Raw genomic sequence first — 9,332 nt, forward strand, 5'->3', positions numbered from 1 at the left:
CTGTCCACACTGTTGTCCTGGATGAGATGACCCGCTGGAACTCACTATATCTCATGGTCGAACGATTTATTGAGATGTACCCAGCCATACAAGCTGCCCTCTTAGATCCACGAGCCAAAAAGCTGATGAAGAGAGGGAGGTAATCTAGTATGTTATTTGATTGGAATTCACAATGACACTGTACTAGTATTTTCAAATTAATAAATAACTATAGTATTAGATGTAGATTAAGTCTAACCATAATAATTATTGAATGATTTAAAAAGTGAGTTCATATCAGAATGATTAAAATTCATGTCATGATAAAACAAATGCAACTGCATGATTGTAGAATAAATACATATTTTAATAATTTCATTTCAGACTTGAAAGGTTCACAGAGAACGACTACAAAAAAGTCCAGGAGTTCGTCAGTGTGATGAGAATAATGTACAAGTCCACCCTGGCTGTATCAAGTGACAAACAGGCCACCTGCAGCCAGATTCTCCCTATAATGACTATGCTTGAGAGCCACTTCAAAATTGCAAAGGATGACTCTCTGTTTGTGGCCACCATCAAGGAGAAAGTCTGGGGTGACCTGTCCAGACGTTATCAGGTGCAAAACCAAAAAAAAACCCTACATTATCATCCCAATTCATACATAGCTGGCTGTTCACCGTAGAAACAAGATATACATCCATATTCATACTCTATATGTATGACAATTCCAATTCTCTTATACAAAATGTACATACTTTGCATTGGACTTCTTTGCTGCTCCTTTGCAACAGCATTTTGTTTCTCTATTTCTTTTACTCTTGCAAAGACAGTAGTTAAATTATGTAAAACTATTGTTTGTTTTATTTGTGAATAGGATGGTGATCTGATAGCATTCTTGGAAGAGGCCACCACCATGGACCCTAGGTTCAAGGAAATGATCAAAAGTCAAAAGTCATCACAATTTAACTTTGAGAATATATGCAATGCACATAACAAATTTATTAAGGCAATCTAATCTCCCTCCAACAGCTGTCAGAGGATGAGGATGTGACGATGATGACTGAAGCTGAGTTCCAGGGGGGTGAAGAAGAGGATGATGATGAGGAGGAGGATGTAAGTTTGACATGTTTGTGTGATCCTATGCTGTGTTGCAGCAAAAAGCAATGAACTCAACTAAAAAAATATGGTATTTTTTTATATTTCAGCATCCAAAACCAGTATCTGCACTGGGAGAGCTCTTCGCACAGGAAGATAGACAACTGCAAAGGCAGCTCAGTCAGCAGCAGCAGAGTACACCAACAATTCAAGAAAGACTGAAAAAAGAACTTGCAGTTTACAGAGATCTTCCTCGTATCCTTACTGAACATGACCCTGTCCACTGGTGGTGGGGTAAGACAGACACACTTCCCTTACTCTAACAGCTGTCTTTCACCTACCTCTGCGTCCAGGCCTCTTCAATGCCGTCTGAACGAGTGTTCTCAACCACTGGAGACACACTCTGTCCAGAGAGGTCTCGGCTGCTGCCAGAGAAAGTAAATATGTTGTTTTTCCTTAACAAAAACTGTTAGGGCTAAATGCGGCAGGAGAAGTGCCTCCTCTACACTGTTCTGTTTGATGTATGGGTCTGTCTGTACTTACAGTCTGTTGGGTTGAACATGAAGGAGTTTTTGCCATCTCCCTAGTTTTCTTTTTGCTTCTGAGAAGCATTTGTAATTGCATAGCTTCTGTTCTGTTGAAGCTTTATTATTACCTTGTGGTAATAAAAAAAAAGGTTGAATCTTTTAACATCTTGTAATGTCTTTATTTTTTACACAAAATTACATGTTGTAGTATCGATAAGAGTATCTATAAGTATCGGTATCGATAAAATCCTAACAATATACATCCCTAGTTATCAATCATAATCACTCAGAGGAAGTTACGAGGCCATGCTACAAAGAAAATTTGATTCTATAATCACCAAAAGTGATTAAATTACTATATGTATATTTTTGAGCCAGCAGATTTGGTCACATTTTCAGACGACTCATTATAAATTCAGATTTGAAGCAAACTTCATGAATGTTTTCTTGTGAAAAAGTAGTATGAGTTCCTCTCATTCCATCACAGAATTGCAAAAATCAGGAACATCCTGTCACAAAAAGATGCAGAGAAATTAGTACACGCTTTTGTTACCTCATGGCTGGATTATTGTAATTCCCTTTTCTCAGGCTGACCAAATAAGTCTCTAAAGACTCTCAAGCTGATCCAGGATGCTGCTGCATGTGTACTGACAAGAACATATTAGCCTCTTTGCAATGGCTTCCTGTAAAATCCAGAATAGAATTTAAAATCCTCCTCCTCACATACAAAGCCCTTAATGGCCTGGCATATTTGAAAGACCTAACAGTACCCTATTACCCAACTCGAATGCTGCGCTCTCAGGATGCTGGGTTACTTGTGGTTCCTAGAGTCTCCAAAAGTAGAATGGGAGGCAGAACCTTCAGCAATCAAGCTCCTCTCCTGTGGAACTATCTTCCAGTAGCCGTTTTTATACTGGACAGCAAGCCGCCAATTTGGCTGTCCTTTTTGCGGCTAGGTCCGCGAATTTAGACAGAGTGCGGCATATTGGGGGTCTGTTTTGGTCCGCCAATATGAAGCCTCGCAGGGTACACTTTTTGTCGCCTCCATTGATATGTAAATCCAAGGCATCGATGTGCTGGCAATTGCGTGACATGGGCGGAGGTGTCGATGACGTGTGCACTGTTGTGTGACCCACAGCCGGAAGTTTTAAAAGCAGGAAACAGCTGATCACAGCTGTCAGTTCATCACTTCATCCGTGGACATCAAGATGAGCAACTGGAAAGCCGCTGAGATCCGGGAGATGCTAACCATCACAGCCAAGAGAATCGTTAACAACCAGACCCCGGGACTGTGAAAGATGGTATTTTGTACAAAAAAGGTCGCAGAGGAGCTTAGCCGACATGGCTTTCGGCAGAGAAAGAGGCGGAGAAAAAGCAGTTGTTTTACGTCACTGTTCACGCCCAACTTCGTGCTTCACGTCACGTCACATGTTTACGACTACCCCAGTGGTGGCTTTTTTGCAAAGGAGGAATATTACACCTCTGTTTCACATAGACAAGGCGGCAGATTGCAGCCTTTACCTGGCTGCAAATGTGGCGCATTTTCTATCTAAAAGGGGCTAGTGTCAGTCTGGGAGGCAGACATCCTCTCACGTTTAATAGTAGGCTTACAACTTTCCATTTTTAAAAAGCTTACAGGTAGGGCCTGCACAGGCTCTTAGCTATGCTGCCATAGGTTTAGACTGCAGGGGGACTCCTCTCTCTTTCTCTCTTTCTGTACACATTCATGTCTCATTAATACATGTTACCGACTTGGCTTCTTTCCCAGAGTCTCTGTGCTCTCTCATCTCGCAGGTTCCCATGGATGGTGGTCTTGCTGCTGTTGTCCTGCTTGAGTCCTACTAGTACTATGAAACTACTACTTTTAGTATTATTAATTGTAAGTGCTGTTATAAAATACTCAAGGTTTACGATGCACAACTGATAATTGGGTCATAATCAATTATATAATTTCATGTGATAAATAAATAGTTAATGAATTTAAGGTTAAAATTGATGTTTGATGTGATTAAATAGATTTGTCTCAAACAGTTCAGGAATATACTGATGTGTAATAGGTAAATTAACATATGAGTTTAAAAGTGTCATAGCCACTAGTGTACTAAAATATAAAGAACAGTTGTATTTTGTTTAATATGTTTCTGTCGCGGAACCAATGTTCCTTTGTTGTGCCACTACGACAGAATTCATTGAAGCACTGCACTCCAACGAGAGTTGATTTTTCTCCCGAAACTCTGTTAAATTGCATCAAAGTTTATAATTATTGCCGTATGAAGTAATGCAAGCAGTCAAAGAAACTTTCCAAGGACTTTAAAGGACTTAAACTCTTTTCATGACAAGCGGCCAACGAGGTATTTTTGCACTAAGCGTCACTTTCACTTTGTATTTATTATTTGTTTTCACGCTATGTGGCACATAAGTTCTTCATTCATTTTTGTGTTATGTTCATTCATAATTATAGTTCTCACGGCGTGACTAAGACGTGGATGCATCAAAGAAACAAGACATACACAAGCAATAAACCCCCGTTTTAAAGAACCGACCTGTGTCTGTGTGTTATGAAGAGAGCTACATTAATATTCATATCTCAATTAGCAAAGCTGTTATTACTGTTGTGGCTGCTGTACCATCCACCCCTCCCTGCCCCTGCTCCCCCCACCCCTCTCTCTCTCTCTCTCTCTCTCTCTCTCTCTCTCTCTCCTTTTCTCCCTCTCACTCCTCTGATAGTTAAATACTAAGTTCAAAGTTAGATTTCTTGGTTTCTTCCTAGTTCCTGGTTACTCTCAGTACTTAATATATCTAGTAATGCTAGATGTGAACCATACATTACAATGTTTTAAGGTTTCTCCATTCAGAGTTCTATTGTATTGCTGAACACAGCTCTATTTACATCTACCTGGTTCAAACCCCTGAATCTCTTTGTTTCATGTCTCATCATCGTGTTTTGTTGCTGTCTTGTCTTTGTCTGTAGATTAATGAATAAATATTTGACTATAAAATCTTTCTTTGTGGTTTCTGTATATTTTACAGTTCGGTCACTGAATGCATTCCAATTTTGCTTATACTTTACTTTGAATTAAAATTAATTTCCCCTAACTTGGTGTTAATGTTTGTTGAAAGACCAACCCTTGCCTGATCAGCAAGAGGTTTCACTGTGTTATTGTGCTGACTATGAGGTAATATCGCTGGTTGAGAGATTAACAGTAGTGAGTAAAATAATTTTTATTAACTCAATATTAATACTAATATTTTCAGCCATGATTTTAATCTTACAGAAGCAATTAGCACTTATATCAAACTTCCATTTGTTTTTTTCATCAGCCCTGCACAAACTTTTAACTTCCAAAGAACATACACTATTATCTCTATATCTCACACTGAAGAAATGTAAAGTTGCAACATAAAGAAATGCATAGTTTCAACATATCAGTGGTTTGCCGGAACGTACATAGCCAGAAGTTATTCTGGGAACTGGGTTAAAAATACATGCATAAAACATTAGCTGTTGACTACTTTCTCTTCTGAATAAATAATTTATTTTCAATTTTCAATTTATTTAATTCAAATGAATATCAGAATAAACCAAACTTATATTTAAATTGAAATTAACCTTTTCCTACTATTTTTTTATAATTCAAGATCAAAAATTGAACTTTCAGTTTCAATTTTTTTTTTTCCAATCAAAATGTTTTTTCAAATTAGCAAACCTCGACCTGGCTCCCTAGAGGTCTTCTAAAACTTAAATGAAAGCCTAGCTTGATGCATTTGGATTTTTTGTTACTCTGTGCCCACTGTACTGAACTCTCTCCTCTATACTGAAATAGGGACTGAACTGTGACTTCGGATTGATAGAAACAAAATTAGAACAATAGTCCCACTTTTTTTCTGTATGAACGGTTACAGATTAACATAAGAAGGTAAGAATTGAAAAAATCAATTTGATTTAGTTAACTTGGCTTTGGTCAAAGGTTTGGAATCTGATTTCCCAGAGCTTGGACTGTTCAGTGTTGTGACTGTGACCTTACCTGGCCTTGTGGGCAACAAAGGTCTGAATGGCAACACAGACCACAAGCAGGATGAGTAATACCAACAGAGATTGGCGCCTGCTGCACAGCCATCTCCACACAAACCTGCAGAAGGTAAAACAACACACACACATACACACACGCTGTTGAAAGCCAGAAATAGCAGGAATAGATTTGATAGAGAGATCGGGTGTAGTTGGTGTTATCAAACTCCAATATGATAAATATGATATTAATAAATATTTGCCATATATGTTATCTTTCCCACCTCTATTGTTCTTCAGGGTTTCTTCCAGTGCAGTGATTTTTAAAAAATTTTTTTTATGTATTTAAGTCCTCCACAACCTGGCTCCCCCCTACATAACCTGGCCTTCACTGTTAGCCCGGATTTCATTTCTACTCAAACAATCAATTTCAACGTACATAGATAATTTAAGTTTGATTGTATAACTATCAAATTTAAGCGCAGTCTACTAATTCGAAGTAGAATATACTTACATTTGAAAGTAATGTCATGAATGAGTAACTTTAAGTTAAGTGGGATGCAATTTTTGGTTTTGGTCATGACCACGCCTCTTAAATTCCCGCTGCATTCAAGTAGTGTAGGAAGGTTCGGTGTTCCCAAGGTCATTTTTCAACTTTGTGGATGAAGATGTTTTATGTTTTAATACTCAAAACATTTAAAAAGACATGGTTAGCCGTTTCCGGTGATAATTCATGTTGTTATCAACTATGCAGAAACACTTTTTAAGCTTTATATCAGTGATTTTATACCAGACTTGTTGTTGTATTCTACTAGTAGACTCTACAATACCTAAAATCACAAAAATATTGACTTGATATCATTGATATCAGGATTTATGCAAATAAATAACTCACTAATCTATTTTACTCTACATGGGCAGAAATTTACTGTAGCCTATCAGTGTTCGTGTGATTTTTGTCAGTCGGAAAATCATTTACCCGATTATTCTGACACCACTTGAATGCAGCATAGGTAACCTGAAGGCATGTTGCAGCACGTCACTTCTCCTGCATGTATTTTTAACTGTTTGCTGCTGATGTTTCCGACAGACATTTTACAACTTATTACTTTTTTTCACGAGGTCCTGGCTGCAGACCTCCACTGTGAGGTTGCTACCACCGCAGGCTCCACTCTCAGGCCACCTCCACTGTCAGGACAGGAAATGCACAGGATACATTTCAAAATAAAATCGCGAATGCACTTCCGGTTGAATCGTTTTCCTCACAAATGCATTAATTAGTAAACAATATGACATAAAATCTATCAATTCCTTCTCTATAGTATATATCGTTATATCGTATTTATATAGTAAACTTTTTTGTTTGCCGTTTTTGGTCTGTGTTTTCCTTTTATGTTGCGCATGAGCCCCAACGTGGGCATTTTGATTTATTCTGTCCAAATCTAGGACAAAAAGCCAGACTAATATACACTGCACTGCGTAATTTTACAACTTAGTCATTACGAAAAACAAACGGTGGGTGATATGACTCGGGGTCTCAATAGTCTATTTGTAGCCTACTACAAAGCTGAGGATTTTGAAAAGAGAAGGTCAAATAGTTGATAAAGGAAAACAATAGAGGGCAGGAATAACATTGCTCAGTGCACAAATTGTCTTTTAAGTTATTACTCATTCATAAGCCAACATCTCATAAGATGTCATTGGCATATACATTTTATTGTGTACTATACAGTATATATAGTACTTCACTGCCTTTTCATTATCATTTAACTTTATTGCACCGCTCTTTTTGTATATATTTTTTCAAAAAATTTTTCTGTTGTATTATTCTGTATTTTTATTCTTAACCACCATAAATTTCATGTTTGGTTCTATGTCTATGCTAATTGTGTTCTTGCGCTGCTGGAACACCAAAGTACCACTAAATACTACCCTTACTCTTGATATCTACAGTACAATCCAAGTGAATTATTAAGTGATCAATGAGAAAAACATAAAAAACACACCAAGTCACAACATGATTAAATGTTCTGTAGCCCTTTATTCTTGAACACAAACTCACTCATCTGTGTGACATTCACAAAGGCCAAATAATTTCTTCTGTCCATTATTTCTTCACAGAATTTCCACATGTCCTCAGTATTGTAAAATGTGAACTTGAAGGGCTCCAGGATTGCTTCCTTTTCATGCTCATCCACCTCTTCTTTCCACACCCTCCCATATTGCAGAGCAGCCTCAGCCTGTTTCTCCTCCCCCATGCACAGAACATCAGGCAGGTCCACTTTGGCAGACAACAGTTGTCTGTTGGCCTCAACCCACTCTGCTGCATGTCTGCAATTGTGAAGAATACGATCTTCAACCGAGTCCTATGGAAAAGACAGAAAGAAAGATGTCTGTACCATAGCTGCTGCACCAACAGTATCTGACCAATAGATACTGTGAAAAAGCTTACCCCTTCTACTGGTGTGTCCACATCGGCAGGTCTGACTGAGACCTCAGCCTGCTGCTCTTCTTCCTGAAAATATATAGATAAGCAAAATGATCAGTTGTAATATTCAAAACACAAGCTCCAAAAAGAAGAAAAAGAAAAGATCCCATCAGTCAGTCTGGAGGTCAGAGGGCCCTTCTCAGACATCACTCTAAATGTGTATTTCCTTCCTCAGTATCAAAAATAAAAGTACTGATGGTGCAGAAGCATGCTACTTCTCAGTAATTTCAGTTACTATTCGTTTTGTTTATATACTGTAGTATACAACACAGGTGGAAAAATAAAAAAGTAAAAATGTGCCATGTAGTCCTGCCACATTTTGATTCCACTTGTGCACTTAAACTAATTAGCTAGTTGACCTCTGGCAAAACATCATGTCGTGTTGCATCGTGTTGCATCGTGTTGGTAGCTTGGCTGTCTCACATATCACGTTTGTGAGTTCAGAAAGACACGTTTTCAACTTTGTGACGATGCCTAGTTAATGCAAGGAGAGTTTACAAAAATGTTTTATAACGTTACATACAAACAAATGCGAACAGTTACTTTACGTTATGCACTATACAGTAAATAATCCCTGATAACTTATGGTGTTGATGCTAACCGCCATTGGTGAAAGTTAACTTTGACGTTATCTCACTTAGCTTCAAAACAACAGCCCAAGCCGACATGTAACATTCGGTAATTTGCATCATTAATGACTTCTATAACGTTATTATTTTATGGCTCCTATATTGACGAAGAACACAAGAAACCAAGCATTTACTTTCTGTGGATAATAAAAATCAGCAACTCACCGCTACTCGGAACACATGCTCACTCGCTGGTCTCTCTCGAGGCAGGACATTTAGGCTGGTGAAATCCAGATTTAAATGTCCTCACTTCCCCCCAGCCACCACTCCCCCCCCCCCCCCCCCCCCCAAAAAAAAAAATGTCCTCACTTCCCGTCCTGACAGTGGAGGTGTACTGACAGTGGAGCCTGCACCAGAAGCGACTTCACAGTGGAGGCCTGCAGCCAGGTGCCTCTCATTTTTTTTAGGAGTAGTTTGTAAGCAGTGGAAACAGCAGTTCCACTACCGCGGATCCTGTAGCTAATTTTATCACTATACAAGCCGTTGGTGCCAGCGGCTGCACTGCCAGAGGACGTGTGCCTCGAGTGGAGTACAGACGAAAAAAGAGGGCGACAGGACGACTGAATCTGGTGAGTGAGCGACCGTGTTTTACTCTGTGGTGGCTT

At 38.7% G+C, this 9,332-nt stretch overlaps 1 protein-coding gene across 1 annotated transcript in view; it reads right to left on the reverse strand.

The window, feature by feature from the left end:
- Positions 1-9,125, reverse strand: part of gal3st2 (galactose-3-O-sulfotransferase 2) — a 136,777-nt gene extending 127,652 nt beyond the window's left edge. The window contains exons 1-3 of the mRNA XM_073462243.1: positions 9,063-9,125; positions 7,768-7,976; positions 5,627-5,731 (exon numbers count right to left, since the gene is read on the reverse strand). Coding sequence (XP_073318344.1) covers positions 5,627-5,731; positions 7,768-7,976; positions 9,063-9,125 — 377 coding nt within the window. The remainder of the gene's footprint in view (positions 1-5,626; positions 5,732-7,767; positions 7,977-9,062) is intronic.
- Between the last annotated feature and the right edge of the window lie 207 nt (positions 9,126-9,332).

This window comes from Pagrus major, chromosome 2, assembly GCF_040436345.1.
Source record: "Pagrus major chromosome 2, Pma_NU_1.0".
NCBI lineage: Eukaryota > Metazoa > Chordata > Actinopteri > Spariformes > Sparidae > Pagrus > Pagrus major.